A 13,650-nucleotide genomic window follows, 5' to 3' on the forward strand; every position below is an offset into this window, starting at 1 on the left:
CCCTCCTCTGTCTTTAGTGTCCCCAGGAGACTTCTCTGAGCACTCGACTTGGTCCCCAGCTCCTGAGGGGGCAGGGGGCTTCCTTGTTGCCAAAAATGTCCTCCAGGGGGCAACTAGAGATGGAAGTTTCACTTCGTTTTTGTTGGCAGCTATGTTTGGGGGCAGGCCCCGCTGGTGGGGACTGCTGTCTCGCCTGCCGGCCCTCAGAGCTTCCCCTCTTCCAGCAGCTTCCGGAGCCCGGCACAGATCTTGTCCAGGTGCTGCTTGAAGCCCGGCCCGTAGAGGGCGGCCAGCAGGCCAGCGTCGGAGAAGTGGTCAAACACGTGGCGGATGCGTGTGTGGGACTTGGGCGTGAGGTGGCTGGCCACCAGCTCCAGCAGCGTGTCCCGGCACTCAGCCAGCAGCCCGGCCAGCACAGCCGCCTCAAAGGTGAACGCCACCTCGCCGAAGCTCAGGGCTGTCATGGCACCCTGCCGCAACTTCTGGCGGAAACGGTTGGCCACTGCCAGCTCACCGGGGCTGAAGCAGCCACTGCGGTGCAGCACGGCCACTTTGACAGCCACCTTGATGAGGTCTTTGATGACGCGCTGGGCCTGGGTCCGGCTCTGCGTGTACTCCCTGGACACACGGTAGAGCTCGTCCAGCACCTCACTGCTCGTCTCGTCCAGGAACAGATGAGCCGCTGACCGGCCAGCCATCTTGCTCAGGACCTTCTTCTCTGCCTGCAGGGCCAGGCTCTTGGAGCTGAAGGGCTCCATGGCGCCTGGGGAAGCGGAAAACACGTGTCGAGTCACAGGCTTCCTTGGAAAGAGAAATGGCTTTTTCCTTTCTGTCTCCTCTTGGGTTCTCTAGCTCATCATTTAGGGTTTGTTGTCTCCTCCCCACCCCCGGCCTTGTTCCTTTTTTCTCTGCCTTTAGGAGCAGAGAAAACCTTGGCTTCCAAAACACGCCAGAGCCATTATACAGCAGGCAGGGCTCTTGCTTTGCATGTGGCCAGCCTGGGCTCAGTTGCGGCACTCCATATGATCCTCTGCACGCACAGCCAGCACTAAGCCCTGAGCACTGCTGAGTGTGGCCCAAATAAAGCAGGAAAAACAAAAAAAACAGGCCAGAGAGCAGGATTGGCTTTGGCCAGAGAAATGAGGGCACCCAGCAGACCTGCCCACTGCAGGTCAAGCTTTAAGGGGAAGTAGCTTGCAGCCACAGTGGAGAAGATATGGTTTACCTGACAGGTCATTCTCATGTGGCCATTCTGGCCCCTGTGTACAACATATGCCCGTGAGGTGTGTACAAACCTGGGTCTGCAGCTGAAAACATGGGCTGGTGTGGCCCCTTCCCCAAGGTCAGAGGCTTCTGCCTGCTCAGCAGCTACTGGGTTGTTTGGCCTTTAAAAAAACGGGGTGCCAGAGTACCATAGGCAGGGTGCTTGATTTGCATGCAGCCGAATGGATTCAATCCCTGGGAACATATAGGGTCTCCCGGGCCCCACCAGGGCTGATCCCTGAAAGCAGTCAGGAGTCAGCACTGAGCACTGCCGGGTGTGACCCAAAGTCCAAAGAAAGAGGCATGGGAGTCTGGGCTGGAGAGACAGAACAGCAGGTAAAAAGACTGCTTGTGGCCGACTCCACATTTATGGTCCCCTTGAGCACCGCCAGAAATGAGCCCTATGCCCAGAGTCGGGAGGGAACTCTGAGCATAGCCAGGTGTGGCTCCAAAAATAAAATGGGGGGGAGGTGCTAGAGAGAGGGTGCAGGGTGGAGCCCAGGCTTGCATGTGGGAGCCCGGGGTAATACCGGACCACACGGTCCTGAGCACCACACTGGAAGTAGCACCTGAGCATTACTGGATATGACCCCAAACCCAAACTGCTAATATTTTTTGTGGAATCGATCCTTGCCAAGTGCTCTCTGTCATGCTGTTATCCCAACCCTTGCTAACAGGTGGCTCCACTTTAGCAGTGAGAAATCAAAAGCCAAGAGAGCTGAAGGAGCTCGGTCCAAGTCCACCAAACTTCAAACATGGACTGGACCAGATCATGCACCCAAGCTGCCTCAGGCAGAGCTGAGGATACAGCGCCTGGGGGTCCCCACACCCACAGCCAGGGGTCTGAACCCACCCTCTTGCCAGTTCTCTGTGGTGGCCTTCTCCTGAGGTTCGTGGGTTGTTTTGCTTCTTACTTCCCCTCTGCTCTTCAGGATGTGGGGTGACCGCAGTGAGGACCAGCCACGCCCTCACCCCCAACCAGAGTGGGGCTCTGAAGCGGCCATGGCAGGGAGCATCTGCTACAGTGGGATGAGGCCAGTGGGAAAGGAGGTCCCTGCTTGGCCCCGAGGGGGGGTGTGCTGGCTCCTGCCCCTCTACCCAGAAAAAGAAACCGCCGAGTGGCGCCACCTCCTCAGACTTCCTGCTCCCCACGCCTCATGGCCCCCCCCACCCCCCGCTGCCCTCTCCCCTCTGGGCCACAGCCCCTCCTCCATCCTCCATCCCCTGGCCGGTTTCCCCCTTACCCTGAGGTCCTCGTTCCTCTCAAGACACTCTCCTGCCTCTCTCCATCTGCCTCTGGGCCTCTTAAGATTGACTCACCCCTGCCCCTCCTACAGCTTCCTGGACCGCCCAGTCTGCCCCACCCACCCCCAACCACACCTTCAAGGCTGACGTGCCCCCAGGGAAGAAGCCAGCAGGGACCCCCTCCCTGGAAGCCAAGGGTCCTGCCCCCAGAGTCCCACGGTAGGGAGAGTGGCTGACAGAGCCGGGCCTGCCTCCCTCACCCCTGCATGCCCCGCTCGGGGGGCTCACAGGGTCTCACCTCCTCAAGTGCTGGGCCCGTCTTGGTGTGAATGTCCCCCGGAGTGCGCAGAATGGAGAAGCTCCCCCTTGAGTCTCCAGCCTGACGCACCCCCAGGCCCCGCCCCGCTCTTCCACCTCCGGGTTCCTGGGCTCATCGATGCCACCAGCGCCTGACCAGACTCCTAGAAATCAAAGTGGTGACACTCGGGCATGGTGAGAGACCAGGGCCTGCAGGGGCCTCTCCGTGCGCGGTGCGGTGCGCAGAGTGACCCGCAGGCCCTGGCTGGGTCGTGGGCCCCGCAACCCTCCAACACAGGAGAGGAAGGTGCAGGGGTCAGGCTGCAGAACCAGGAGTGACCGTCGGGTGGCAGCACCACCACGAGTCGGTGCGCTTTGCGTCTCTGGAGCTGCCTGCAGGGTGGGGAATTAAAAAAAAAAAAAGTGAGCCCGAATTCCTGAATGGTAACCTTAGTGCAGGGGTGGAGCCTGCTGCCGAGGGCCCTCTGGATATTTATAGCATCATTCGAGGGCGCCAGCAGCCATGAAGAAGCATACGCATCTGTCTGGTCGTGTACCAGAGCCAGACCGCAGTCTGGGCAGGGAGGTGAATTTAAGCAAGGTATAGAGAATACAAGTCAAACAATGGCATTTGACATTCACTTTCATGGAACATGAAAAATTTTGTCCAGACTGAGCGTGTGCTTTGCATGTGGCAGGCTCAGGTTCAATGCCCACGGAGCACCACTTGGCTATGTTCAAGCCCAAAACAAAATAATTTGAAAAAAAGAAAAATGAGAGCTGATAGGGCACTTGCCTTGCATACAGCTTATCTGGGTTCAATCTCCAGGACCATATATGGTTCCCAGAACCTGCCAGGAGTGATCCCTGAGCATAGAACAAGGAGTAAGCACTAAACACCACCAATTGTGGCCCCAAAACCAAAATCAAAATAAAAATTATCCATTCTGACTTGGAAGTGCCACTTTTGAGCCAGACAGATAGTACAGCAGGTAGGGTGTTTGCCTTGCACCCAACTGACATGGGTCTGATCCGTAGTATCCTATATAATTCCCTGAGCATCACTAGAAGTGATCCCCGTTTTTTGGCCTAGTGTGGCCCCAAAACAAACAAAAAATGCCACTGTCTAGAATTTAGCTTAGTGGTCCAGAGATAATACTTGGTTCTTCTCTTGTATGCAGTAATCCTGGTTTGATCCCTGAAACCACCTATGTTCCCGAGCCCCGCTAAGAGTGATCCCTGAGCATAGCCAGGAGCACTACCTTGCCCTGAGCACAGCAGGTACCACTGCTGTGGTACCACTGCTTTTGGTGTGACCCAAAAGCAAGGAGGAAGAGGAGGAGGTGGAGGAGGAAAGAAGAGACTTAGTTCCTCAAGCAGGACTGAGCAGTAAGAGATGTCTCAGATTGGGTCAAGGAACCATCAGCTCCACGACTACAAGAAAGGGCTGGAGCCAGGGCCTGCAGCCAACCATGCAACAGACTGAGAAGGGACCAGTCAGTGGTGTCACTTGCTTAAGCTCAGGATGAGGAAAACAAAGGGAGACACCCAGGATTTGGTAGGCTTATGAAAAGTTCTAGAAAGAAAGGGAGGGGCTGGAGTGATAGCATAGCGGGTAGGGCGTTTGCCTTGCACGAGGCCGACCCGGATTCAAATCTCAGCATCCCATATGGTCCCCTGAGCACCGCCAGGAGTAATTCCTGAGTGCAGAGCCAGGAGTAACCCCTGTGCATCGCCAGGTGTGACCCAAAAACCAAAAAAAAAAAAAAAAAAAAAAAAGAAAGAAAGGGAAATAGCAGAAAGTCAGCAGGTTGTGAAAAGTGAAAGTAAATAAATTGGAGTTTAAATCAAAGTGTCAGCAAAGCACTGAACCCCAGACCCTCATCTCCTCCTCAGGACCTCCTCAGGATTTCATCTTATTAAGAACATTCTGGATTTGGAGGGTGGAGGCACACCCAGCAGTGCTCAGGGCTTCCTTCTGCCTCTGCACTCAGGGATCACTTCTGCAGGGCTCAGGGGTGCCAGGCAAGACAAGCACTCTCCAGCCCTATACCTTTTTTCTTTATGTTTTGTTTTTTAACCCACCTTAGCAGTGCTCAGGCTTACTCCTGGCTCTGCACTCAGAAATTATTTCTAGCAGTGCTCAGGGGACCCTATGGGATGCGAGGGATTGAATTTGGTCGGCTGCGTGCAAGACAAAAGCCATTTCCTCTGTACTATCGCTCTGGCTCCTTGCATGGCCCACTTCTGTCTATTTGAACCCTTCCAGTATCAGCCTCTACTTTGCCCCATTAATTCCTGCTTAGTCTTTGGGTCTCAGTTGGAAAGTTCAATCTTCCATGAAACCACACTGACCATGTTTACTCTGCCAGACCCCTCTGCCCATGATCTTTTAGAATTGCACAGCTTGGGGCTGGAGCAATAGCACAGCAGGTAGAGCGTTTGCCTTGCACGTGGCCGACCCGGGTTCAATTCCCAGCATCCCATATGGTCCCCTGAGCACCGTCCGGAGTAATTCCTGAGTGAAGAGCCAGGAGTAACCCCTGTGCATCGCCGGGTGTGATCCGAAAAGCAAAAAAAAAAAAAAAAGAATTGCACACCTTCATGGCCCAAGATGCTGAACAAAGTGGAGCATGTGTTTCACAAGCAGGAGGTCCAGGTGGGATCTCCAGCACCACATGGTCCCCAGAGCACTTGAGGTTGGAGTATCCTCTGAGAACCACTGAATGTGGCTCCAAAATGTTTTTAAAAGTGAGGATTGGGCTGGAGTGATAGCACAGCTGGTAGGGCGTTTGCCTTGCACGCGGCCGACTCGGGTTCGAATCCCAGCATCCCATATGGTCCCTTGAGCACCGCCAGGGGTGATTCCTGAGTGCATGAGCAAGCAGTGACCCCTGCCCTGCGCATCGCCGGGTGTGACCCAAAAAGAAAAAAAAAGTGAGAGTGCGTGGGGCTGGAGCGATAGCACAACGGGTAGGGCGTTTGCCTTGCACGCAGCTAACCTGAGTCCAATTCCCAGCATCCCATATGGTCCCCCGAGCACTGCCAGGAATTATTCCTGAGTGCAGAGCCAGGAGTTAGCCGCTGTGCTTTGCTGGGTGTGACCCCCCAAAAAAAGCAAAAAAAAAAAGAAGTGAGGGTTCAAGGGGCTGGAGGTAGAGTACTTGCCTTGCATGCAGCTGACCTGGGTTCAATTCCTGGTATCCATGTGGTTCCCTGAGTCCACAAGGACTGAATCCTGAGTGCACAGCCAGGAATAAGCCTGAGCACCACTAGGTGTGGCCAAAAAGCCAACAAAAAAGCGGGGCTTTGGGGTGTCGGACAGATAGTACAGCAAGCAGGGTGCTTTGCCATACACATGGCTGACTGGGTTTAATCCCTGGCACCCGATACAGTTCCCTGAGCCCACCAGGTGTGATCCCTGAGCACAGAGCCAGGAGTAAGCTCTGAGTATCACCAGGTGTGGCCCCCAAACAACACACACAAAAAAAAATTGGTGGTAGCACACAGGGAGGACCCTAGGACAAGGCCGGAGGGACGTGGACATTCTGGTAGAGGAAGTCAGTGCAGTGTTGGAAAACTTTTTGCATCCATCAGTAGTGTTTAAATCATCATCCTAATATAAAGTTTTAAAACTATTAGAAATTAAAGAATTATAAAGGCCAAAGCAACAGTACAGCCAGTAGGGCACTTGCCTTGCCTGCGGCCAACCCAGGTTCCATCCTGGGCACCCCACTCTGAGCACTGCCAGGAGTGATCCCTGAGTATAGAGTCAGGAGTGAGCTCTGAGAACTTCTGAGGGTGGCTCAAAAGCCAAAAAAAGAAAGTTAAAGAATTATATGTTTTACCTATTATAATAATCCCTCTTTGTGATTATTTGTGAGTTTTTAACTGCTGCTTTCTCATCAGACTATAAACAGTGATTATGTTTTAGTGCTTGCTTAGTGCCTGGCACATACTGTACTCAATAAATATTTTCTGAAAGAATGAATTCAAAACACATCCAAGAACAAGGAGATAAGGGGGAAACAGCAACACAATAGTCACACATGGGGAAGCCTTTCTGTTCTTTTCACTTATTGATACCCATTTCTAGAAATCTCTAAGCCCACAGCAGGTAATTAATAGTCAATTAAAGAAGGAAAGAGGGTGGGCTGGAGCGATAGCACAGCAGGTAGGGTGTTTAGCTTGCATGCAGCCAACCCAGCTTCGATTCCCAGCATCCCATATGGTCCCCCAGCACCGCTAGGAGTAATTCTTGAGTGCAGAGCCAGGAGTAACCCCTGAGCATCACCAAGTGTGACCCAAAAACAAAAAAAAAAAAAGAAGGAAAGAGGGGTCCAGATTGATAGTACAGCAAATAGGATATTTGTGCAGCTGCCCTGGGTTCGATCCCTGACACATCATAGGTCCCCCGAGGACCTCCAGGCATGATTCCCCAGTGTAGAGCCAGGATAACCCCTGAGTGTTGCCAGGTGTGACCCAAAAACAAAACTGAAAAAAAAAGTTTTGTTTTTTTTTTAAAGGAGGAAGGAAGACTGTTTAGAAGCAAGAACAATTACAGCAATGAGAATTTATACGGAGAAAAAGACTCAGAAAACAAAAAAGACAGACAATTGAAAACCACAGCTTTTTTTTTTTTCTTTTCCCATATCCAGCAATGCCCAGAACCTTCTCCTGACTCTGCACTTAGGGATCACTCCTGCTCAGGGGACCATATGGGGTGCTAGGATCAAACCTGAATTGGCCACATGCAAAGCAAGCACCCTCCCCGCTGTACCCTCCCTACTGTCTCTCCAAATCCTCAATCTAGGGCGTTTTTTTTTTTTTTTCTTTTTGGGTCACACCTGGCGATGCACAGGGGTTATTCCTGACTCTGCACTCAGGAATTACCCCTGGCGGTGCTCAGGCGACCATATGGGATGCTGGGATTCGAACCCGGGTTGGATTCGAACCCGGGTTGGCCGAGTGCAAGGCAAACGCCCTACCCGCTGTGCTATCGCTCCAGCCCCTAGGGTGTTTTTTTTTAATTAAAACATTTTTTTAATTTTATTTTTTGCTTGTTGGATCACACCGGGCAATGCCTAGGGCTACTGGTTCATACACTCAGGAATTACCCCTAGCAGTGCTTGGGGGACCATAAGGGATTCTGGGAATCGAACTCGGGTCAGCTGCTTGCAAGGCAAATGCCCTCCCCACTGGACTATAGCTCTGGCTCTCAATCTAGGTTTTAATTACTGCTAGTCATGCTCTTTTCTCTCTATAATCCACAGGAAAAGAATAATACCTTTTTGAATAATCCCTACTCAAAACAGTTAAAATGAAAACATTTTGTACTTTATTTGGCACACTTCAGTCATCTAGCAAAATATTCCTCGTGGAACCATGTGAATTTGTAACATCACAACAATAAAAAAAAAAAAAACAGTGAACACAGTGGAATTATGTTCTCCCACTACAGACTGTGGTCTGTGAATCTGTGGAGCAGAGTTTTTCTTTTTGTTTGTTTGTTTTGGGGCTATACTAGACGGTACTCAGAATTTACTCCTGACTCTGCACTCAGGAATCACTCCTGGTGGTGCTCTGGGGACCGGAGGGTGCTTGGGATCCAGCCCGGGCCTGCATTGTGCAATCAAACACCTTGCCATTTGGGTGTTGCTCCAGCCTGGGAGAGAGTTTTCCAGTGTTTCAAATCCATGTTCTCAGTTCAAAAGAGAAAGTTCAGGATGATTTGTTTGAAGTGGTGCGGCAAGAGTATAGTCTGGCAAATAGAGGAGTTTTTGTTTTTGTTCCCCAGCTTATTATTTGCCATGCCTTAGGACTAAGGACTGGAAGTGCACAGCTAAAAGACAAATTTCTTCTCTTTAGACTTAATGGCAAATACCAATGGTAAAAATCCCTGTGAAAATTCCAACTGGAGAATAGTCACTAAGCAATTGTTTAAAAGCATTTAGCTCTCAGGTGAAACTCCTTATTGAATACCCAGGTTTGGGGCAGCAGCACAGAGCAGTTATTGTAACTCTTGGAATAGATTATTTTGACCAAAGAAAATGTATAGAGCAAAAAGAGAAGAGTGAGAACACGACCTGCATGACACCAACATTTAAGGAGATATCAGGGATGGAGAGACAGGACAGCTGGGAGGGCTTCTGCCTGGGTTCACCCATGACTCCCCAGATGATCCCCCAAGCCCTTTCAGAAGTGATCTGAGCTCAGAGCCAGAAATAATTCCTGAGCATTTCTGGGTGTAACCCCACAACAAACTAAAGAAAGCTATTTGTTAAAAAATACATTAAGTCCCAAGTCTTTGTCAAAAGAAAGAAGGAGCCAGAGTAGAGTGTGGTCCAGTGGCATAAAGGTCAAAAAGGTGAACACTGGGAACCTGCCCACTAAATGGGACAGGAGGACACAGGGCAAGACCCAGCTCAGGGGATCCATGGGGGGAAAAATTGGGTGAGAAATGAGTGTGAATGAAAAATAGCTGCATGGGGCTGGAGCAATAGCACAGCGGGTAGGGCATTTGCCTAGCATCCGGCCAACCCAGGTTCAATTCCCAGCATCCTATATGGTCCCCCGGAGCACTCAGGTAATTCCTGAGTGCAGAGCCAGGAGTAACCCCTGTGCATCACTAGGTGTGACCAAAAAAACAAAACAAAAAAAAGAAAAAGATATAAAGAAAAGTAGCTGGGTCGGTCCAGAAACAATGGGTGGCCTAGAAACTTAACCAAAGGTATAAAGGCAGGAGAAATTTCAAGATAGTTAATACTGACAGGGAGCAGCAACATTTTTATTTATTTATTTATTTTAATCACAGGAGATACTTGAGCGTGTATGTGTGTGTGTGCGTGTGTGTGCTAAGATGGGATTATGAATAGAAAAGGAATACTTGAAGGCTGGAGGGGTAGCACAGCACGTACTCTTGCCTTGTACGTGGCCAACCTGGGTTCCATCCCCAGCACCACATCCAGTGTCCAGAGCGTCACCAGGTGTGGTCTCTGAGTGCGGTCGGGAATGAGCACTGAACTCTGTTAGGTGTGGCCCCCACACTAAAAGGCCTCTAAATCCCTATTTCTTTTATTTTCTAAAATGCATGTGGAGTTTCCAATATGAACAAGTGGTGCAGGGATAATCCTTGAGAAAACAGGCAATGTTTGAAATAGCTGCTGTATATACCAATGAGGCTAATCTGCTCATCTAATAAGGGGCCAGAAATATATAACAGTGAGTAGGGCATTTGCCTTGCCACAATAGAACGGGGTTTGATCCCCAGAACCCCATATGTTCCCTAAACCCCACCAGGAATCATCCCTGAGTGCAGAACCAGGAATAACCCCTGAGCACTACTGGGTATAGTCCCTAAACAAAAACAAACAAAAAAGAACTAAAAATGACATTCTTTTAAATTTATTTAAATTTATCTTGGCTTTCTAGACCTTCCATATTTTAACTTACTCTTTAACTTTCCTCAGGTTTTATTTACTTGTTTGTTGGGGCCACACTCGTGGTGCTGGGGGGCTACTCCCAGCTCTGAGATGGGCTTGACTCTGGCTCTCCATGCAAAACACGCATCCAGTTTTTCACTCCATCTCTCGAACCTGCCTCTGTTCTGCTTACTTTGTTTTGGGATCACACCTGGCAGTGCTCAGGACTTACTCCTGGCTCAGTGCTCAGAGATCATTCCTGGTAGGCCACAAGTAAGGTAGATATCTTACCCACTGTAGTATTGCTCCAGCCCCTCCTCTGCCCTCATTATTACTATTTTGGTTTTGTTTTGTTTTTAGGTGCCACCCCTGAGGTGCTTGGAGGCTATTCTGGAGGTGCTTGGAGGCTCAGGAGTAATCTCTGTTTTTGTGTGTGGTACAGGGGGCTCAAACCTGGGTCAGCTGCATGCAAAACAAATGTCCCGACTCTCTCCTCTGCTGTTTTCTCTCTCACTTTCTCTCTCTCTCTCTTTTTTTTTTTTAGATTACTCTTGATGAAGCTCAGGGCTGACTCCTGTCTCTGCACTCAGGAGTCACTCCTGGAGGGGAGGGGGTGGGGGGACAGACCACATGGGATGCTGAGGTTGGAACCCGCCATACACACGGTGAGTGGACCTGTCGTACTGTCTGTAGGCGTCTCCCATCTATTTTTCTCACATGTAGGTCCCCTGGAACAGTTGCTGCCCCTTTCAGACTCCATGCTCAGGGTAGCTTTTACTTAAGCCTTACTGATTTTTTTCTTTTTTCTTGTTGGGTCACACCTGGCAATGCACAGGAGTTACTCCTGGCTCATGCACTCAGGAATTACCCCTGCAGGAACCATATGGGAACCGAACCCGGGTTGGCCGTGTGCAAGGCAAATGCCCTACCCGCTGTGCTATCACTCCAGCCCCAAACCTTATTGCTTTTTGCAACATTTTCTCTTTTCTTTTGCACCAACTCCCACTCAAACTCTTCTCGACCTCCATGATAAAATACATCCAGTGTATTTTTTCTTTCTTTCTTTCTTTTTTTGGGTCACACCCAGCAATACTCAGGGTCTACTCCTGGCTCTGCCTCAGAAATTACTCCTGACATTGCTCGGGGGACCATATGGGATGTTGGGGATTGAACCCGGGTTGGCCGCATGCAAGGCAAATGCCCTACCTGCTGTACTATTGCTCCGGCCCCCCAATATATTTTCTTAGTCATCATGAATAATATTTATTGTAGTTTCTCTCATTCAGTAATGAACATTCAATGTAGTTTTTGTATTTTATTTTTGCAGGGAAGACTCTAGAGGTGGTGTTCAGGACTTACTCCTGGCTCTGCATTCAGAGATCACTTCCGGGGGGCTTGGAGGACCAAATGATGCTCTGGAGATCAAACCCAGGTTGACTGATTGCAAGGCAAGCCTTACCTGCTGTACTTGCTCCAACCCTAGTTGTTGTTGTTGTTGTTTGAGACTTAGTATTTCTTTGAAATTACTTAGTACTTGTTTTGTTTTGGTTTTGGGGTGCATTGGGGGACTGTACCCCAAGGTCTACTCCTGGCTCTGTGGTCACTATTAGTGGGTTTGGGGGACCATATGGGGTGCAGGGGATCAAACCCAGGTCAGCCACGTGCAAAGCAAGTGCTAACCTCCCCACTGTCTTACCACTCCAGCTAACCACATGGTCATATTTATAACAACCAGAACTATATGCCACTCTGGATTGTATCTGAGTATTTAACCTATCCTGGACCAAACTGAAATTCCAGATTGAACTGGATTCTAAACATCAAAGAATTATATCAGAATTCATGTTCATTAATCTATTCAATGGGTAGATACTTGAGCACTTAAACTCTGTGTTAGGTAGGAGTTTTTTGTCTTTGTTTTTTTTAATCACCATCACCTCTGTATTTGGAGGTATCTTTTCACAAAACTTCTTTCTAACATCTAAAAACAAAGAGCCCGGCCAAAGATATAGCACAGTGGGTCTGGTGCTTGACTTAGCATGCTGTTCTACTGGCACAGCAGATGGTCCCTCTGAACTTGCCTGGAATAATCCCTGAGTACAGAGCTGGGAGTAAGCCCTGAGCACTTCACGTGTGACCCCCAAACCAATATATATCTATATATCTATATACATATATATGTATATATTTATATGTGTGTGTGTGTATATATATGAAAAAATTAAGCAACACCAATTGACCATTGTGTTGCCTTGGTTGTTTGTTTGTTTAGGGGGCCACACCCTGTGATGCTTGGGGCTTATTCCTGGCTCTGTCAGTTTACCTATGTGGTGCTCCTGATCAGCTGCATGCAGGGCAAGTGCCCTACCCGGTATACTCTCTCTCCAGCAATCACTGCATTATCTTGGAGCCAAGACCTACACAGCTGTATCAGTGAAGGATTGTTTCACTGTCCACCTCTGAGGCTGTGTGTGCACGTGCATGTGTGTGTGCACGTACATGGTTATGTCTCACAGCTTTTTGCTATGAGGCTTAGCTCATTGGGTGAGATTCCCCATCCTGACCTTAGTTCAGTAAGTGTGGCCAGAAGGAGCATACCCTGCCCCACTTCCCTCTAGCCCAGGAGCTCCGAAGGGGGATGCAGGGGAGGCGCCCACTCAGATTAAACTATCAGAGAATGCCAGTGTTTCCAGGCCACCCACCATGGCAGGAATTCTGAGAACTTTCGTCCCAGCCCCCATGCGGGAAAGACTCAAAGCAAACAGCAAGGTATGGGTCCAGCCCGAGGCCTCATTCTTCCTCCCCCTGACACTCCATGTGACAGGGTCTTTCTGGAGGCGGGGATGGAAAAGGGGCATTTTTGTTATCTGTTTGCCTGCATCCCCCCACCCTCCTCCCCCGCCTGCTGTGCTCAGGGCTCACTCCTAGTTCTGAGCTCAGGGATAAGGGATGACGTGAATGGCACTAGCCCTGATCTCATGGGTCCCATAGCAGCTTTGTTATCTGGAGGGAATGCCCAGGACCTGATGAAAGAAATGGGGTGTCTGCGGGTCACAGGCGTGGGATGGGGACAACAAGCACTTTCCCTCTGAGCCAGTCTGCCTCTCTACCTCTCCCATGGCTTCCGCACCTGTCACCTGTCCTTTTCCCTCAACCAACAGCCCGACAGACTCCCCGGCTCCCCGGCTCCTCCGCACAGCCCTGGCCCAAGCCCCGGGCTGCTCGGACAGCAGAGGCGGGAGAGGAGATGGCTTTGCATCTTGCCTCCCTGCCCCAGGCCCCGAGTCCCCGCTGCATGCTAGGCCCTCCTAGCCGGGATCAGAATAAACCAGCCGACACACCTGGGGAGAAAGGGAGGGTAGAGATTAGATAAGGAGGAAGGAGGACCAAGGGTGGCGGCAGAGCTGACGAGAGGCCGAGACTC

At 50.4% G+C, this 13,650-nt stretch overlaps 1 protein-coding gene across 3 annotated transcripts; it reads right to left on the bottom strand.

Moving 5' to 3' along the window:
- Positions 1–54: 54 nt before the first annotated feature.
- TNFAIP8L2 (TNF alpha induced protein 8 like 2) lies at positions 55–3,075 on the bottom strand. 3 transcript variants are annotated; one of them, XM_055130400.1, is made up of 2 exons: positions 2,807–3,075; positions 55–763 (listed from the first exon to the last, which is right to left on the bottom strand). In XM_055130400.1, exon 2 carries the CDS (start codon positions 756–758, stop codon positions 204–206), a length of 555 nt encoding a protein of 184 aa, XP_054986375.1. In that variant the 5' UTR covers positions 759–763; positions 2,807–3,075; the 3' UTR covers positions 55–203. The 3 variants fall into 3 exon arrangements, with proteins under 3 accessions (XP_054986375.1, XP_004618139.1, XP_054986376.1); XM_004618082.2 differs by lacking the exon at positions 2,807–3,075 and adding an exon at positions 2,508–2,542; XM_055130401.1 differs by lacking the exon at positions 2,807–3,075 and adding an exon at positions 2,117–2,177.
- Positions 3,076–13,650: the final 10,575 nt, after the last annotated feature.

The sequence above is a fragment of the Sorex araneus genome, chromosome 3, assembly GCF_027595985.1.
Source record: "Sorex araneus isolate mSorAra2 chromosome 3, mSorAra2.pri, whole genome shotgun sequence".
NCBI lineage: Eukaryota > Metazoa > Chordata > Mammalia > Eulipotyphla > Soricidae > Sorex > Sorex araneus.

Coding starts and splice junctions, on each gene's coding strand:
- TNFAIP8L2 (XM_055130400.1), bottom strand. CDS start 758: ATGGAGCCCTTCAGCTCCAAGAGCCTGGCCCTGCAGGCAGAGAAGAAG.